The following is a 19,724-nucleotide window of genomic DNA, read 5'->3' on the forward strand; positions in this document are numbered from 1 at the left end:
ATTCAGTTGTAGCTTACTTTTTATTGTTGTTTTTTGTTTGTTTGTTTGGGTCCAGTCGTGGGCCTGAACTCTGGGGCTGGGCACTGTCCCTCAGCTCTTCAGCTCAAGGCTAGCGCTCTACCACTTAAGCCACAGCGCCACTTCCGGCTTTTTTTTTCCCCTGCTTATATGGTGCTGAGGAATCGAACCTAGGGCCTCATACATGCAAGGCAAGCACTCTACCACTGAGCCACCTTCCCAGCCCTGTAGCTTACTTTTTAAATTACGTGTTTCTCATTTGGTTCGTTCAAGCTTTTCTTATCCAAACTGCCATCAAAATTGGAAAAGAAATTTCACAAAGGCAGTCTCCCAACTATGGGGCCATAATCATTCATAGCCTTGGAGAGCAGGGAACAGGCCATGCCTGAGGGTACTCCGCACATTGTAAACATGTCAGACGTGGTCTGGAGTGCTGACTTAAATTCGGGTTACGCTTTACTTGCTATTAAAACCTACCTTATCAGATTTATGTGTACAAAGGTTAGGTGGGAGATTTTTCCATGTCACTGAGGAATCGAGTGCATGCTTTCTGTAAGTATATAGTGTACATGTACGGAGATATTATAAGTTTTAACATGTGAAGTTTTACCACTAACTGCTAATAGGAAAGATAAACTGGAATTACATGTGGCCTTTTTATTCTTCTAAAACAAATAGCTCCCAAAGCCAAAACCTTTCATTTGTTTGGAAAAATCATAAAAATCTAGTTTTGATAGTGCTCTTGAAAATAAGCCACAAGGTTAGCCTGTCCAACAATGTCTTCCTCTTCAGCAGCTTTTGCTACCCTGTTGTTGGGTTTGGGTTTTTTTGTTGTTGCTTTGTTTTCTGTTTTGTTTTCTTAGCAAAATTGGGGCTTGAACTTAAGGGCCTCCAGCTTTCTAGGCAAGCGCCCTGCCTTTTGAGCCAAGCCCCTGGCCCCTTGGTTAGCAGGCCAGAAACTTTTTCCTCAGTGTTGAAGAATAAAAATCTCTTCTCCGTGTTTTAGCTCTAGCTTAGTTCCTTTTTGACACCTAACAGAAATGATACTTTTGTCCAGCAGGTGGCAGAAAATAGCAGATGTAAAATCTTGGGACTTACTGTTTTGTTTTGAACTAGAAACCATTGTCTCCTCCATTTGACCATAGGTGTTGAAGTTATTAAGGTCAGGGTCGGAGGGCGAAGTGTCAGTCATGCAGCAAGCTGGACTAGATTGCCAAATGCAGCGGTTTGGTACTGGTCCTGCTTATAATAATTGAGTTTCAGTGGCAAATCGGCTTCCTTGGGAAAAAGCCAAAGGCTTTTCATAATTGTATTGACAACAAAATGAATATGATAAATGGTGTTCATTCAGTTGAGACAAGATTTATAGTTTTCCTTTGGGCAAGGGATGAAGAGCAAATATTTATAATAATACTAAAATTTGTTTAAAAGTTACATTATTTGATAATTCAAAAAGCTTTATTAAAATATTTCGAAATACTTTAAGCAGTTTCAGGTGATAAAGTATAGATTCTTCCCAAAGTATTCAAGTAATGCAAAAATGAATTTAAGTATATTATAAGAAAATAGCCATGGATATGAAAGTCATTTATTCTTCCTGAAAAATTGATATGTCAAACCGTCAGTGATGGTTCCCACATTACTGCTGGGAAAGTTTATTTGCCTTTTACCCACATAAATATGTGTTCTTTAATTTGTTATACAACCCTAGCGTGCAGAGGAGCCATTCTGATAAGCGCACATGTCATCTTAAAGTCAAAATGCATTTTATTTATGGTGATTATCTGATAAGCGGGTATTTAATTCATAAACATGTTTATAAACACTGACTGCATTAACAGCTACACTGCTTGTCATGTCCAAAACCAAATTGCCTGAAACTACCCAGCAACCCTCTTGACAAATTGTTTCTGTGACTAGCGAATTCAAGGAGAATCCTTGATAGACTTCTTTGCCCCTACCGGGGGAGCATAGTAATAAATCACCTTACCCTATGGTTCATTTAGTCACATTATTGTAAGTTTTCCAACATCATACTTAGACTAAAATATCAAAAAAAATCCAAGGGAGATGCAAAGATAAACAAATAAGGGATGCACGTGACGTCACTTCCCGTGCTGGGTGTTTCCCCAGTCATGGGTCTTTCAGTCACTGTTTCAGCCAGGCAGTCGATGCTGTCAGCGTACACAGAAGCTCCTACAAGGGAGATGTACAGAGCAGCGCAGACTCCGGGATAGTCTGAGAGTGTAGTCCTGGTTCTGCCACTTTACCGCCTGGGGGTCTTGGTTAGGTTACTTCATGTCTCCATGTCACAGAATCTGTCCTAAAACAGGACTAGTGACACCCATGACCTTTTGTAAAGGCCCTAGTACAGTGTCTGCACTGGTAAATACTCCACCACTGCTGTTTCTTTCCTTCCTAGCAGGGAGGGAAGCAAAGGGACCTACTTGCTCACCAGCTCAGCATGGTGGACAGCCAGGTTTCATGAGGGATTTAGGTAACTGAGACCCAGACCCCAGACCAAGAGGAGCTTCTAGTTGAGTAGAACCTTACCAACTAAATGCCTACGGGTAAGGGAGAGGTTACATCTGCCCAGAATCTTGCCAAATAAATACGCCTGGAGTACACAACTTTTCAACTGGTTACTCACTACTGCAAGAAGTTAATAGTAGAATGGATGGCTCATCCGAAATACCACTTACTTCATGGTTGGAGACCTCGGTTGCTCAGGACCCTGGAATATCAAGTTACAGGATCTAGCCAGGTACTCGATAGCCAGTAGAGAGCCTTTCTTTGGATTAGGTGTGGATTAGCTATCAAAATCCAACATACTTCAAGAAGCGTGTAATTGGCAGTATCACTATAAAGTGTTTTTTGAGTGTCTCTTGTTCAGGCATAAGGAATACAAGAGTAAAGGCCATCCCATTAATACTTTTGATTTTTCATTAATCTGGTATGGATCTTTAGAATTCATTGGGAAGAACTAAGTGAAAGCAATTATATCTATACCTCTCCTACCTGTGGACTCATTCTCTGCCTCCTGTCTGTATACATATAGACTCTAAGGCCCTGGAAAATGAAGCTCCTGGGTGGGTTTTGATTTCTCACCCTGTAATCTGAGTCTGGCGCTCCCACTCCAAGCCCTTTTAACCTCCTGCTTAGTAGACCTCTGCTCTGCTTTCCAATAATCGCTCATTTTCTCTGTGGCAGTCACCTCTGTCAGAAGCATATTAGAATTGTCACCACTCGCATTGCACAGGAAACCGGGAGCACCCCCTTGCGGCCCCTGGCCTTGTCCCGTCAGGAGTGCTGTGGGCTCTGAAAAAGATGACGGCCCTGGCGCCTGTGCAGTACTGTGCAGAGGTCCCTTACCTGTGTGGCCTCTGGTGGTCTTCGGAGCTTTCTGCTTCTTGATGAGCCTTCTCGGGCTTTCTTAATAATGACCCCAGGGTTTGTGTCCAGGAGAGTTTTTTAGAACTCAGTGTGTTTGATGTGACTGCCACCCTGAGAACGTATGCATTCCCCAAGAATAAGAGCTGTGTCTTCCTTAACTCGACCCCTGCTCCTCAGCTTCGTAAATCGTAAATCATGTCTTCCATCTGTCAAAAACAATAGCTTTTGTAGTGTGTCAGAAATGCAGAATAGTTGGAAGATGCCAGTGGTTCACACCTGTTATCCTAGCTACTTGGGAGGCTGAGATCTGAGGATTGTGGTTCAAAGCCTGCCTGCACAGGAAAGTCCATAGAGACTCTGATCTCCAATTAACCACCAAAAAGCCCGAAGTGGAGCTGTTGCTCAAGTGGTAAAGAAGTAGCCAGCCTTGAGCAAAAGAGTTCAAGGATAGCACCCAGGCCCTGAGTTCAAGCCCCAGGACTGGTGCACGCGAGCACACACGTGCACGCGCACACACGTACACAAACAAAAAGGAAAGTTACTTGGCAGTCGCTAATTAAGTTAATAACCAAGTCCTCTGATTTTATTTTTACCATTTTCATCCGGCTGCCTCTCACCGCATACACACTCCCTTCCCCCAGCCCCTGCTTTATTTTCCTTTACAGCGCTTTCTAACACACACACACACACACACACACACACACACACACACACACACGCATATATGTCTATTAGAATCCGGCTCCCATGAGGGCCAGAACTTTCCTCTTTTGTTCACTTAGTTTCTGCAAACTATAAAATAATGTTTGTTGCAGAGTAGGATTTAATAAATAAATTGTTAAGGAAATCATTTCAATGTAAGTAAGCACAGCTTTACCGTAGTTTGTCTCATGGAGGAAACTGTTACTGTGTGCACTTTTAGGTGACATGCTACTCATTTATAGATTGTCAAGTTTCGAACAACAAGTATTGATTGAAGTCTACTTTGAACCAAGCTTACATACACAAGAAATACCTGTCTGTGGCCTTATAAAGCTTGTCATGGAGCGAGAGAGAGTGGGGGAGGGGAGGCAGACAGTGGCAGCACAGGTTTGCACACCCACCTGCAGCCCTGCTTCTAGGTTGGGATGAGGCCAGTGCGGGGCAGAGAAGGGATTCCCATAATTGACAGCTACACCGAAATCTGGGGGGCAAATAGAAATTAGTAGAGGGATGGCTGTCTGCCTTTTAGAAACACGCAGTCCAGGGGGACAGGCTGACAATTCAACAACCAGTCCTGATTCACTTTGTCAAGAGTGCTCACTGAACACAGATGAGAAAGAGATTGATGCTTTTTGACAAAGAGAGAAAACATCCCAGAGGAGGTGAAACTTGCACTGGGTATTGAAAGACCAGAGCTATGCTGGGCAGAGAAGCACTCGAGACAAACGCTGGCATCAGATGATTTGCAGGGGTATGCAAGGCCAAAGGACAGGCAGAGTAGAAGTGCTAAATGATAAGACTGAGGTCAGCCAGGGTCGTGAAGGGTGGGGTACCAGGCTAAGGAACTCCAAGATCATTCCAAGAGGTGAAACGTCTCATCATGGAGTTCTCTATCCATCCCATAATGCCAGATTCAACATTCAGTGGTGTAGTTCAGCACTTCAATTTGCAGCAAAGAATACATTGGAAAACATCAGAAAGAGACACTTGGGAATTGGCAAAGAAAAATGAAAACACTAGCATAGTGGAGAGTTTTCCTCCTCAGTTTTAGATGTTGATCCTACGTTTATGCATCCTTTTGGTGAGGGGCCAGCCGGCTGTGGGCCAGTGGAGCCACGTGGAGGTGTCCATCACCTAGCCTGGCCAGAGGCCACCCTGCATGTTAATAGGGTGTTTGGAAATTCCTTCCTGCACTTACATGAGGCAGTCTTTTAGCAACAGTGATCTTGAGTAGATGCAGTTATCCGAAACACCACCCTGGATGTTTCTTAGAGCTATAGCAGAGACATCTACAACAAAGAGAGAGAGAAAGAAAGAGAAAGAAAGAAAGAAGGAAACTGAGAGATAGATACTCTCAGAAACTGTTACTATTTTTTCTGATATATATATATATATATATAAATTTAATAATAAAAACTATTTTCTCAGTATAGTGCCTAAGGATAACCTGATAATGACTCAAATTAATTTTGTTTTATTATTAACTGAATTATTTACCTCTCCTGTAACATTAAGTATAATTCTTTAAATGTGTTACTCACAGGGTGCTTTAAAAATGAACCTTTCATTTGTACATGCCAAGAAAACCATTACTTAGGAATATTTTACAGTTAGCAGCAAACTGTAATCTCCTCTCCCACCTACCCCCCAAAAAAGTGTATCCCCCAAAAAAGTCTGTGTAGGTTAGAAAGAAAGAATAATTTATAAAATTACCATTATGTACTAAACAGAACAAATGTGAATTTCCTTCTTTTCTTTTTAGGTAGTGTTAATTTCTTAGGAGCAGCATTCTCTTGACATTTAAATACTTATTTTGTTTTAAAGTACCCAGGATTGGCCCCAGGCCCTTGCACACACAAGGCAGGCACTCTGTCCCTCAGCTTTTCAGCTCAAGGTTAGCACTCTACCACTTGAGCCACAGCACCACTTCCAGCCTTTTCTGCTCATGTGGTACTGAGGAATGGAACCCAGGGCCTCATGCATGCGAGGCAAGCACTCTACCACTGAGCCACCTTCCCAGCCCAACTGTTAATTTCTTTAACAGGGTTTATTAAAGATACCCCACATACCTTCCAGTTCTCCAGAGGGCTGTTGAACAGTGGTATGGAGAACCAGCATGTACAACACCCATCTTGAAACTTATGGCAGAACTGATGCAGAACAGGTAAGCAGTATGGTTGCTGGGTGGAGGGGGTTGTCAGGAACAAATCTCCAGCAGTCATACTGCTGCCTGGTGGGGGTTTTATTGTTGTTATTTTTGCCAGTTCTGGGGCTTGAACTCTGCACCAGGGTGCTGTCCTTGAGCTTCTGTGTTCAAGGCTAGAGCTCTACCACTTGAGCCATAGCTCCACTTCCAGCTTTTTGTGTTTAATTGGTGATAAGAATCTCACAGACTTTCCTGTTCCAGCTGGCTTTGAACCACAATCTTCAGGTCTCAGGGTCCTGAGTAGTTAGGATTACTCTTCGTAAGACTCTTATCTCCAATTAACCACTCAAAAACCAGAAGTGACATTGTGGTTCAAGTGGTAGAGCGCTAGCCTTGAGCACAGAGGCTCAGGGACAGCTCCCAGGCCCTCAGTTCAAGCCCCACAACTGACAAAAATAAATAAATAAATAACCAAAGTATCAGGCAGAAGTGGCTCACACTTGTAACTGTAACTACTCAGGCAGCTGAGTTCTAAAGGATGGATGTTTGAAGCCAGCCCAGTGTAGTGCCTAAGGAAAAAAAAAAAAAGCGGCGTGATACTCATGTCCAATTAGCCAGCACAATGCTGAATTAGGCACTATTCTGGTGGTAGAAGGCATCCATGGCCAGAAAGCCAAGGAGGAGCACAGAGCAGAGTCTAAGCCCTGGCACCAGCACCAGAAATCAATCCGGCAAAAAAATAGGACTAGAGTCCTGATTTGTTGCGGTAGGCCTTCCTAGCGGTTATGAAGCTCGTCGGGTTAACTAGGTAACACCAAGAAGCAGAAACACTCAGCTACAGAACAGAAGGGCACATTTGCCTAGCCACATTGCTGTATAACTGAAAAGGACAAATGTTTAGTGATGTCCAAGTTTTACTGCTTGATCTTCTGAAAAGCAGATTGAGTTCCAGAGCAAACCAAGGACACATTTGTGTTCTCCGAGCTCTGGACATTGCCCTGGCTCTGACCCGGTGGTGTTCTTCCTCCATGCCAAGATGCATTCAGGGTTCATCGAAATAGCCATAAGACTTCTCAGAAATTGCCTACTTGGCCTTACCATTTGTATCAACCAGCAGAGACTCAAATACTCTGCATATTAATATTAACAAAGGTGCAGCTACAAGAGAGAAGCTGCATCACGCTAGTTGTGTTTACCTCTTTAAAATAGGTCTTTGCTGGTAGGACTCAGCACCAAATTGCCTGTCACGGAGCTATCTTATCCGTTAATGCCTCTGTAAACTGTGTGTTAGAAGGGAAAGACCAGCAGGTTGTAGGAGTTGCAGTTCTAACTTGCTAGTCACCTCCGTCATTTATATTTTTACTCTTAAACAAGAGGTGAGAAAAGACCTGACAGTGAAATGTCAGCTCTTGGTTTTGTTTTGTTTTGTTTTGTTTTGGGGGGGGGGGGGGTCCAGTCGTGGGGCCTGAACTCTGGGCCTGGGCGCTGTCCCTCAGCTCTTCAGCTCAAAGCTAGCGCTCTACCACTTGAGCCACAGCACCACTTCCGGCTTTTTTCTTTTTGCTTATGTGGTGTTGAGGAATTGAACCCAGGGCCTCAGGCATGCAAGGCAAGCGCTCTACCACTGAGCCAACTTCCCAGCCCCAAGCTCTTGGTTTTTTTAAAAAACTCTTGGAAGTGGTGCTGTGGCTCAAGTGGTAGAGCACTCGCCTTGAGCTGAAGAGCTGAGGGACAGCGCCCAGGCCCAGAGTTCAAGCCCCATGACCGACAAAAAAATAAAATAAAATAAACTCTTAAAGGTGGCTTAAATACTTGAGTAGGATTGACTTTGCACTTCATGTTAAAGATGTTAGTGTTTTCACTGAATGTCCATATTTAATTAGACAATTGAAACAACTTCTAAGTCTAAAGGGAAGAACTATTGTATACTGTGAAGCATTCTCTCTACTCTGTAGGCAGAAAATTCATATCTGGAACAAATGTCCCAGGAAACTGTTATCTTAAAAAACATCATTCCTCAAGTGTAATGTGACTTCTCCATCCATTTCCTCTCTTTAAACAGTTACATTCCTGTTGGCACAACTGTATAAACTATGTCATAGTTGTAATCAATACAGTTATCAAGTGTTCATAATAATACCTTTGAGATAGTGTCATTACTGTTAATACTAAAGTGTTTTGAAAAGAACAGTTCACGCTGTCCTGGCAAAGCAGCTTCAGCAATGTCTGCTTGTTGAAATATCTATACAGGGGCTGGGAAGGTGGCTCAGTGGTAGAGCGCTTGCCTTGCATGCATGAGGCCCTGGGTTCGATTCCTCAGCACCATATAAGCAGGAAAAGCCAGAAGTGGCACTGTGGCTCAAGTGGTAGAGCGCTAGCCTTGAACTGAAGAGCTGAGGGACAGCGCCCAGGCCCAGAGTTCAGGCCCCACGACTGGACCCAAAAAAAAAAAAAAAAGAAAAGAAATATCTATAGATACATAGATATATCTATATCTATATCTATAGAGAGAGAGAGAGAGATAGTTGATATGTTATTGTGGGTTTTTTGCTAATTTTTTTTCAAAGTGCCATTATATCTTGAAAGGACAGTACAGGGGCTGGCAGGGTAGGATGGCTTGTCAATCCTTTTTTTCTTTTTTCTTTTTTTTTTTTTCAGTCGTGGGGCTTGAACTCTGGGCCTGGGCGCTGTCCCTCAGCTCTTCAGCTCAAGGCTAGCGCTCCACCACTTGAGCCACAGCGCCACTTCCAGCTTTTTTTCTTTTTGCTTATGTGGTGCTGAGGAATTGAACCCAGGGCCTCATGCATGCAAGGCAAGTGCTCTACCACTGAGACCCCTTCCCAGCCCTGTCCTACTATCTTTATTAGAAAAGTAGTGTACCTATTTTACCAACAGTTGTTGACTGGAGGAGTGGTACTTCAAAGGCTAATTCAAGCTGGGTGCCAGTGGCTCATGCTTGTAATCCTAGTTACGCTGGAGGCTGAGATCTGGGGATCCCAGTTTAGCTCAAGTAGTAGAGTGCTAGCCTTGAGCAAAAGCAGCTCAGTGCCCAGGCCCAGAGTTCAAGCCCCAGACCAAAACCAGCAAATTAATTAATTAATTCTACTGATAAATGAAAGCACTAGACATTTTAAACCTACATTTAATTTCTTTGTGTGTATAGTCTAACTTTTTACTATATTTCTTAGATCCCAGCGTTTGAATTTTGATGTATCATCTCCTAATGGAATTCTTCTCTTTAGAGAAGCAAGTAAAATGATTTGCACTTATGGTGAGTGTCCTTTTCCATACTTGTATTTTCAATATAACTTTGAAGAAAGATGTTATTTTGTTCTTTTGGACCTTTTATCTGTTTGAATATGGGAGGTGTGTAATAGGATAGCCAGGTAGCTATCTTATTGACATCAGAAGTAAGCTTTTCATTTTAAACATATTTTATAGCTTCCATTTTTAATTAGCTATTATATCCCTCCTTTAATGTTAAATCATTTCTCATGCATTGCAAGGAGACCCCAGGTAGGTGTTAGTCCTGCTTCTACGCGGGTAGCTTGATAAGCATGGCAAATAATGCATGTCTCCGACCTGGTAGTAAGGATTCCACAGGGTGACGTGTAGAGAGCTCGTGGGGCTTCCCAAGCATCCCAGACGCTGCAGAGCTGGCAGTTCCTCCAACTGGAAGTTCATTCGGTGTCAGTCCGTCCATATTCCTTTCTGCCTCTCGGGAGTTGCCACTGGAAGATGTACCTTGGATGTTTAGGAAGAAGCGGTATTCTGTAAAGCTTGGTGACTTTTGTCCTGAAACTTAAGGGAAATCAGAAGTTCAACTGTGCCACTAGTGACTTTGACACATGCACTTTATGAGTAATAGAAAACTTTCTGTCTTTCCTCCACTGATGCCTATGCTGACTTCCATTAATCAGGCTAATTTGTCTACCTTTGCCTTCTATAATGTGCAGTCCCTATGTTTTACCTCTGAGGAGTCTTACAGACTCACTGGAGGGCAAGCAGACGCCGGAAGATGAGGGAAAGAACTGAGAAATACAGCAAAGCCAACATTATTTATTTCTTTGGTGAGCCAAGGTGAGGAAAGGGGAAACCTATGGGGGAAAGAAGCCAGAAATCTGTGATGCTTGTGTCCCGCGCCCACAGGGTTTCCTCTCGGCTCCCCCCCCCCCCCCGGAAGTGACTTGGTGATGCAGAGCAGGCAGAATCATTGTCTAATACTCCTATTTATTGTACGTTTTGTGGAATACCTCTACCTTGCTGCTCTATGAGACTGGCAGAAAAAATACTTTTGATATGCTGTTTTATTTATCTACATCTGTCATGATGTACTTTGATGTAAGTTTTTAATTTTGCTTCAGCTCTCAGCTGCTCTTGCCGTACAGCTCAGGGTCAGCAATGAGGTTAGCCACAGCAGCACAAAACAATTTCCTGTTTGTACAGCCCAGGTAACATTTGGATGAGGATTAAATTTTACCACATTTTCTACTAGCCCAAGCCTATTATTTCTAATGAGTTTTAAATTGCTTCAGGAACATGTATTTCAAAACTTAGTGCTATGATCCGTTCAGCCTGAGCAACTTAATAAAAGAAATTTCTTTCTTAAATTTTTGGTTAAAATGTTGCATGCGGTGTAATAAATGTTATTACTTTGGAAACCTACTTCTCAGTTTTAAGAACTGAATGTTTCTTAGGCTCACTTTCCATTTGTCTAATCTTTTCTTCCCTTTGCTTCTGGGTACTGGTGTCTTTAGTGACATCTGTTGGTTGAGGAGTACACAGAAGGGAAAATGGCGATCATTTTCCTAAGGCTGGTCAAAGTGGACCTAACTGCTTTTATTCCTCCCCCAGTTACCTGTTTTAAAGGGCTCAGTGTGTAAAAGTCTAAACTTTAAAGTGTGAATGTTTGCTGGACTTAAGAATGTATGTCCTCGCCAGGTGTAAAGACACTGGCACATCCACGTTCACAGTCGCCAAGCCATGGAAACCAGCCCGCGTGCCCCCATAGATGAGTGGATCCAAAAAACTATGGTACCTACACACAATGGAATTTTCCATAGCCGTTAGAAAGAATAATAGTATGCCACTTGCAGGGAAATGGATAGACCTAGAACAAATCATGTTAAGTGAGGTAAGCCAACCTTGGTGATAGAAGCAGCGCGTGTTTTCTCTCATATGTGAAAGCTAGATCTATAGTACCCCAGGACATGATAAATTATACAGGTCTCTAGGCATTCACACACAGTGAGACCAAAGGAGGATATTCTTAAGAGAGGAACACAACTCTGATCATATAAAATAATATTTGTCTAAATAAACTCCAGAAAATGGAAACAAGAGGGGTTTTTTTTCTTCTTTGTTGCTTTGGCTTTCTTTTTGTGCTGTTTGCACATTTATCTGTCCTTGGAAAGGTAAGGAGGGACAAAGGGTGAACAAACGGAGCACTGGTACTCACTAGACACTACATTGAAAATGAACTACACAACTTGTGGGTGGAGACGTGAGAGAAAAACTGAGCGTGAGTAACATTACCTGAAAAGAAATGTGCTCTTTACCTCATTTATGTAACTGTAACCCCTCTGTTCATCACCTTTACAATAACCATTTTAAACTTAAAGACAAAGAATGTACATCTTCTAAGCAGTGTGTGCTCCGTTGTGCATTTAAGGCCCAATGCAACGTGAGGAAATTGAGCTTGTAAAGTTCTGTACAAGCCATTGCTACTCTTGGTGAGTCAGATAACAGACAACAGATTTTGCAGAGATTTAGAGGTCTGTGAAAGAGCACAGAGGCTCTAAAGAAGAGAGAGAAGGAGGGGATCCTGCTGACACCATGACAGCTAGATACCTGGTGCACTAGATGTGTTTGTAAAAGTTATCAGTGGCTGAGAAGAAGTTTTCTTAAAGAGCATGAAAATTACTGGACAGGTTCCGTTAGAGGCACTGTGAAAGTGGGGTCTCCTGAACTTACATTTACAGTAAGATGATTAGAAAAAGGCAGAGTGGACAGCGCTGGGTTCGATTCCTCAGCACCACAGACACAGAAAAAGCCAGAAGTGGCACTGTGGCTCAAGTGGTAGAGCAAAAGGAGCTCAGGGACAGCCCCGGCCCTGAGCTCAAGCCCCAGGACCGGCAAAAAAAAAGACTTAAGCAAGTCTCTGCAAGAAGTGAGACTTTCTGAAAACAGACCACCTGAGAGCCAAGGATGTGTGTTCTTCAACCTTACCAGAAAAGTGGCTGGAGACCTAACAAAGTTGCAAAGAGGAAAACCAGGGAAGTCTTGTGGCAGCAGTAGCATGATCAGCACCCAACATCCCAGAACCAAGCGAGGTGACTTCCAAAGAGAATCATTCCAGCTGAGTCCAGCAGCATCCGGCCCAGAACTCCCTCTCACTACTGTTTGCACACAGGCCAGACGTGCCCATGGAGTCCAGCTTCCGCGAAGCTCACATTTATTGATCATTAAGAGTTACAAGAACTAGTAAGATAAAAAGACACAGCAAAAAAATACTGATTCTTCCCCAAGCATCTAAGGCCTGCAAACCAAGGTCTAAAATCCAGCACCACAAATGGAAGGGGGAGGGGACACACTGAACACAGAGAGTAGCCTTTACAAACACAAACGGTTAGAAATGGCATTTCCTTTGGGTATATACAGAACAAGTTTACTGGATCCTAGTAGAACTATTGTTAATTTTGTTTGAAACCTCCAGCTAGTTTTCACGATGGCTTTGCCACCGTCAGCAGTGTGTACAGGAGTTCCCTTTCCTGTCCACCCCTGCCAACATGTTTTATCTTGTTGGTGCTGTTGCTGCTGCTGTGGGTTCTAGGGCTGGAATTTCATTCTCCCTGCCCTCCTTTGGGTTACTTGCTCACAGCTGGCACTCTACCACTTGCGCCAGCTACACCTCCAGTCCAGCTCTTTGCTAGTTACATGGAGGTGCAGGCTCCCAGGTTTTTTTTATTTTTTCCCCAGGCAGGCTTCAGGCTGAGAGTCTCCAGGTCTCGGCCTCCTGAGTGACTGGAATGACCAGCCTGAGCCCGGGACCCGTTGCCTCAACTTTTTGGTAACAGCCATCCCAAAGGGTGTGGATAAACAATAATGAATTTGAATTGAATTTCTCTGATGAGTAATGATATTGAGCACTTTTCCTATCCCTGTTGGCTATTTGATATATTCTTTAAAGGAATGTAGTAACGGCTTTTGCTTACTTTTCTAATCAGGTTTTTTTTTTTTTCCCCACTATTGAGTTACGAGTTCTTTATAAGTTTTGGATATTAGCTCCTTATCAGATTTTTAGTTTGCAGATATTTTTCGAAGTCTATATGTTTGTATTTTTCTTTATTTCTCTTGCTGTGCAGAAGCTTTTTATTTTAATGTATTCCCATTTATTTCTGTGTTGGTAGCCTAAGCTCTTAGTGTAGACTCTAAGAAAACACTTCCAGAGTCAGTATTTCCTCTGGGGTAGTATTCTAGCAGTTAGAACTTCTTGTCTGGTATTCAGGGTTTTGTTTTTGCTTTTACATATCAATTACATATCAAATGGCATAAGAGTCCAGTTTACTTATTCACTATTTATTTCAAATGTGGAAAGCTAGCTTTCCCAGCACCATTTATTGAAGAGATTTCCTTTCCTCACTGTGTCTTAGTGGTGTCCTGGTCAGAAATTAACTGTGTTTTTATGCCACTGCCGTAGTACTTTAGTTTGGTAATGTGGTTTTTACTGGTTCATTAATTGTCATGATGAGCTTTGTTTTGCCATCTTCGTATATGATCATATTTGCCTCTTACCACTCTCTTTCCCCTCCCTGCAGGCACCTAAAATATACTTCAACGCTCATGTCTTTATTCCTAATCTGCATTCTGCATATGAGGGAAAACAGACAGTTTTTATCCTTGAAAAACTGGCTTGTTTTGCTTAAAATGATGGCTACTAATGCAATCGTTTTCCTGCAAATTACATAATTTCAGTTTTTTACGTCTGGATAATGTGTTTGTAAAAGTTATCACCTGTTGAGAAAATGTTTCTTACTTCAATACCAGTGTGGTCCCATCTGTCTTCTTACAGAAATTTTACCATAAAATGTATGATCACGAGACCCCACTCTCACAATGCCTCTTAGGGTACGCGTCAGTAATTTCTGTGCTCTTTAAGAAGGTTTCCCTTTTACTGGAATGACAGGTATGTGCCACCACGCCCAGCCATTATTATGATGAACTCTCCAAACTCTTAGACCTAGCTGGCCTCAAACTGCAACCTCTTAATCGCTGTCTCCCAAGTAGCTGTAAGACAAGAACATGGAAATTCTGCCACTTCTCTCCATATTAATATGAGTCTTAACTGCTAGATTTTTAGCAGTAGGAAGGCAAGGTCTCCAGTTTCAGAAAGTACTATTGAATAAGACATACTTAATAAAGATGAATTAGAATGAAAAGTGAGGCTTGGCCAAGCGTTTTGTTTTTGGTCCTTAAAAGCCTCCATGGAGACACCTAGAGTACAATATGGTAGAGTTTCCTATTTCAAACATATGAAGCATTCTATCATAAGGTCATAATAGTATACAACTTATTGTTTTCATTAATAGTTAATTGTTTGATTGTTTTAATTAATAATGTCTGGTACAGTCTGGGAAATAGAAAATATGTGCAGTATTTAACGTGGCGGTAAAAGTTGGGTTCTTAGCTGGGCACTAGTGGCTCACGCCTGTAACCCTAGCTACTCAGGAGGCTGAGGTCTGAGGGCAGGAAAGTCCTCGTGAAACTCTCATCTCCAGTGAACCACCCAAAGAAAAAAAGTTGTGATCGTAAATAGCCTTCTTGATGATAGATTATCCAGTCCATTATGGAAATATTTTCCCATCCCAGCTCTTGGTCCCCTCCCCAAAAAAGGACCTCTCCAAACTAAGGGCAAATGCGTCCCATCTCCCCCAGCTCTTCCTTAGCATGTATATAGTGCTTTTCTTTTGAGGAGAGGGAGGAGGGAAAAAAGCTACTTTGGTTTAAACTATTTGCAAGCAGATGCAGAATCGCAGTGCCTGGGAACTATCCTTTTCTGCAGTACCCTACTTCCTTAAACCTCTGTGCCATGTACTTTATTCACCAGAGTACACTTCACTCCTTTCTTCTACTCCTGTAACATCCTCATGCCTCCCTGATAACATTTGTCACATTGCATGGAGCTATTTATTCACAAATCTGTTTCTTCAACAAAAATGAGCTCTCTCAAAACAAATAACTCTCCTTCGTTTTCCCCTGCACCTCACGTAAAGTAAGTGTTAAATATGCTGTCATATTAGATGAATCTTTTTGGAACTACTGTATCTCTAAGGTAATTTAGGGTGAGATCATGAAAAGGGTACAGCCTTTGGTGCTGAGTAAATTCCAAGGCACACTTCACCCTTCCAAGAGAACACTTTTGTTCAAATGTAGAAATCATAAAGCACATGAACTTTCAGAGCTGTACAAAAGAAAGCATAGGCAGGGACAGGGAGAGGAGCCCGCCCTGCGCTGGCCAGCCCTGTTCTAACACGGGTCCTGTGACTGCTACGACACACTCCCAGACAGGACTTATACACGGCATTATGACATTTCTGTGATAGAAAGCTTCTTTCAGGAATTAGACCTTGTAAAGATGAGGATATAGATCTAGAAGGGAGAGGTAGACATGAGAGGGGGGGAAAAAATCTGTTCAGCCCTTCTGAATTAATGCTGTAGGTGCGTACTTTGGGGGACTGAAGGGAAATGTAGAATCTAGGTGAATGTGTCTGCAGGAGTGAGATCATCAACATAAGGGGACTGGGATCATAGCACAGAAATCAGTGGAAGATTGGGCCTCTGCCAGTCACTTGATGGCAGCCATGGGTTCTTGGTCACTGGCTGATAGACACCTCGCAGAGAAGAACAAGAATCGGCTTGAACCTAGCAGTATATCTGTGTCTTTCTCACCACCTCTCTTCACAGCTCTCAAGGAAGCCATGGTAGCTATTTTACTCCTGCCTTCCAAATCTCACAGATTTCCCCTTTGGCCAATTCTGCCCACAGTCATATAAGGAAATGAGTCTTAGCCAGTTGACACACATTTCACCTGTCGGTTTCACAAAATGAATTTAGATTCAATTCCAGAAGAGTGCTCACTTGCAGAGGAAAAGCAGAGCTGAGAAACAGGACGACTATTTGTAAGCATTCTCTGCCTAATAACATGCCTTCTAGCACCGTTTTTGTTTCTTGTAAATGCTGACTAATCCAGAAAGAGTTTAGGTGAATGTACAAACATTTGTCTTTTGATTATGAACATAGAATTTAGATACTGTTTTTAAACTAATCCTCTCGAGGTTTCCTGAAGAAAGATTAAGGGAGAAAAAGTAATACTTACTTTGCACTATGCCAAGAACTTCTCTGGGAGGCTTCTAAACGAGAAGTAATTCAGCTGGGTGCTGGTGGCTCATACCTGTCATCCTAGCTACTCAAGAGGCTGAGATCTGAGTACCAGACTGGTGTGAAGTTAGCCTGACCAGGAAAGTGCGTGAGACTCTTTATCTCTAGTTAAACCCAAAAAAAGCTGGAAGTGGAGCTGTAGCTCAAGTGGTAGAATGCTAACCTTGAGCCAAAGAAGCTCAGAGACCCTTCTGAGAGTAAGCCCCAGGACCAGCACAGAAAATGAGTAACTCAAGATCAAGATCATATATAAAGGTTGAAATTTTACCCAGAATTTATAATAATTTATGTCTTAATCAGGTAACCATTTTCTCTGGCTTAGTTGGTTATTTCACCCATCTCTGGAACTCTTTATTGAAGGGATAAAAATCTACATTAAAATTCATAAACCAATTTTAAATTATAACTTAATTTTTATGTCTGTTTATTAATATAATCATCCAGATTTTTTGTAGGTAGAAAGTTTTCCCAGTGCTCTGGACTAATTTTCCTTGGACCCTTTGTGTTTCCCAAGCAAACAGCCTTGTATATTTATGTTTCTCATTGCAATGGATTGGTTCAGTTTTTGGAACAATGTTGGAAAAGGCAACATTATCAGTAAAGTGAAAATATCAACTAATGTGCCTCATAACTGCTTTAAATTACATTGACTTCTGTCACTTTGTCTTTCTGCTTTTACCCTAAAACAGGTAATCGGATCCTGTCCCTGGGGAGCCTCTCAAAAGATCAGATTTATCCAATGAAACTCAAGGGCATCTCCATCTGCTATTCAGCTCTCAAATCTGCCTTGTGTGGAAATTATGTCAGCTTTGGCGTCTTCAAGCTGTATGGGGACAACCATTTTGACAACGTACTTCAGGCCTTTGTCAAGATGCTGCTGTCGGTGTCCCACAGTGACTTACTGGTGAGCAGTCACGTGCCACGGGAGTCTTTGTGTGAAACGTGAAGGAACACCACCACAGGCCTGGCGTCGCTATAATGAAGCCTGGGGAGTTCATGTAACTCCAGAACGTCTTATGCTTAAGACTGTGTTCTGCTCTGACTTAGTGAATTTGTACAACTCTAGTGGCCGTGTTTATATGTCAAGTGTGGAGATTAGGGGGAGCAGACACCACCCCTGGCAGGCTGGCCATCCAGAGTGCTCCAGGCTCTACGTACAGAGGAAATACAATCTGTAATTTCATCTAATCACTGACAGTTCTGTTCCTAATTCAGAAAAGGCCTGTGTTTCCTGGAGCCAGGGCATACAGGGTTGCTGCAGGATTTTCCCTTCCTGGCATGGTGGTCAGAGTGTCAACCAGACGCTGAGTGGCCTGGTGCGCAGACTGCCGTCATTCATCTGCCACAATCACCTTTTTCTCTAGCCTCACCTTTAAAATGACTGTGCTCTCTAGGCCCCTTTTCTTTTCTGCCGTCTAGATTCTATGATTTAAGTCAGTGGTCTTCAGGTTCTGTTGTCTATTCGAAAACTGAGTGCTTGTTGGAAATGAAAATGTCTAAGTTTGGGGCTAGAAAGTGGCTCAGTGGTAGAGCGCTTGCCTTGCATGCCTGAGGCCCTGGGTTCGATTCCTCAGCACCACATAAGCAAAAAGAAAAAAGCCGGAAGTGGTGCTGTGGCTCAAGTGGTAGAGCGCTAGCCTTGAGCTGAAGAGCTGAGGGACAGCGGCCAGGCCCAGAGTTCAGGCCCCACGACTGGACCCAAAAAAAAAAAAAATACTTCTACCAAATTGCACAGCAATCAGTGTGTTCTCAATATGCCCACATAACTGATTGAGATCACAGGCAAACTCAACCTCAGATTAGCTCACACGTTCTCACAAGCACAGTCTGCAGGGCTTTTGCTGGTGACCCTGTGAGAAGCACCCGTGCCCTTCTACTGGCCTAGTTCATCCTCTTCCCCAGAGCTACTCACAGTGAACCACATCTCCAGCCAGTCATTACGTCTCCTGAAAGTAGAAGGGAATGCTCTTCAAGAGCTATGGCTGCGTCACGCAAGTTACAAAGTCGAAACCTAAGTCAGATCAGAATGTGTCGTCTTCAACTTCATACATTTGAAGCTCACCAAGAAAACGTTATTACTCCAGGAGTTTTTCTCTTAATCTGTTTTTTTTTTTTTTTCAGTACAGGGGATTGAGCCTAGGGCCTGGTACATACCAGGAAAATGCTTTACCACTTGAGGTATGGCAGTGATCCTCTCCAATCTTTTTTTTCAATAGTCAAGCAAATCTCCAACTCAGTAATTCTCAAACTTGAAGGTACCAAAACTACCTACTTAACATCCATGTTAAGAATGCTCATTCTAAGAGCGTTTTATTTAGTATGTCAAGAGTAAAGATTTTTTCCAGTGACACTGAGCTTCTGAGCTCTGAGCTACATGCTTTCTAAGCTGTGCCCCCAGACGTTTTTGCTTTTTGGGGTTTTTTATTTCCAAGGAGGGTCTCACATTTTTGTCTGATGTTGCCCTCTGCCAGTGATCCTCCTGCTACACCCTCTCACATAGCTAGAGTGACAATTACATTGTCACCACTGTCAGTGGAAAGGGTATTTTTTTTGGAAAGTGTATTTTTTGACAGGCATTCCAGATGATTCTTATGGAAATAATATTAGCATCAGTTTAAGAATATTGTTTTGCCATATATATATATATATATATATATATATATATATATATATATGTAGGATTTTTTTTGTTTTTTGGGGTTTTTTGCCAGTCATGGACCTGAACTCTGGGCCTGGGCACTGTCCCTTAGCCCTTCAGCTCAAGGCGAGTGCTCTACCACTTGAGCCACAGCACCACTTCTGGCTTTTTCTGTTTATGTGGTGCTGAGGAATCGAACCCAGGGCCTCAGGCATGCAAGACAAGCACTCTACCACTGAGCCACCTTCCCAGCCCGCCTTATATATTTTATAATAAAGTGTCTTTTTATATGGGTTTGAGATGCATTTGAGATTTGCTTGGTGTCTTTCTCATCATCTTTTGCCTGTAGAATATGGCAAGTATTAAGCCATTTACAAGGTAATGATTTGG

At 42.5% G+C, this 19,724-nt stretch overlaps 1 protein-coding gene across 4 annotated transcripts in view; it reads left to right on the top strand.

Moving 5' to 3' along the window:
• Positions 1-19,724, top strand: part of Ranbp17 (RAN binding protein 17) — a 216,685-nt gene that overhangs the window by 162,973 nt on the left and 33,988 nt on the right. For 2 of the 4 annotated variants that reach the window (XM_042672349.1, XM_042672350.1), the window contains 3 exons: positions 6,170-6,277; positions 9,448-9,530; positions 17,386-17,600. In XM_042672349.1, coding sequence (XP_042528283.1) covers positions 6,170-6,277; positions 9,448-9,530; positions 17,386-17,600 — 406 coding nt within the window. The remainder of the gene's footprint in view (positions 1-6,169; positions 6,278-9,447; positions 9,531-17,385; positions 17,601-19,724) is intronic. The other 2 variants (XR_006146423.1, XM_042672352.1) reach the window with 1 other exon arrangement.

This window comes from Dipodomys spectabilis, unplaced genomic scaffold (assembly GCF_019054845.1).
Source record: "Dipodomys spectabilis isolate Male_0828 unplaced genomic scaffold, ASM1905484v1 ptg000699l, whole genome shotgun sequence".
Classification (NCBI taxonomy): domain Eukaryota; kingdom Metazoa; phylum Chordata; class Mammalia; order Rodentia; family Heteromyidae; genus Dipodomys; species Dipodomys spectabilis.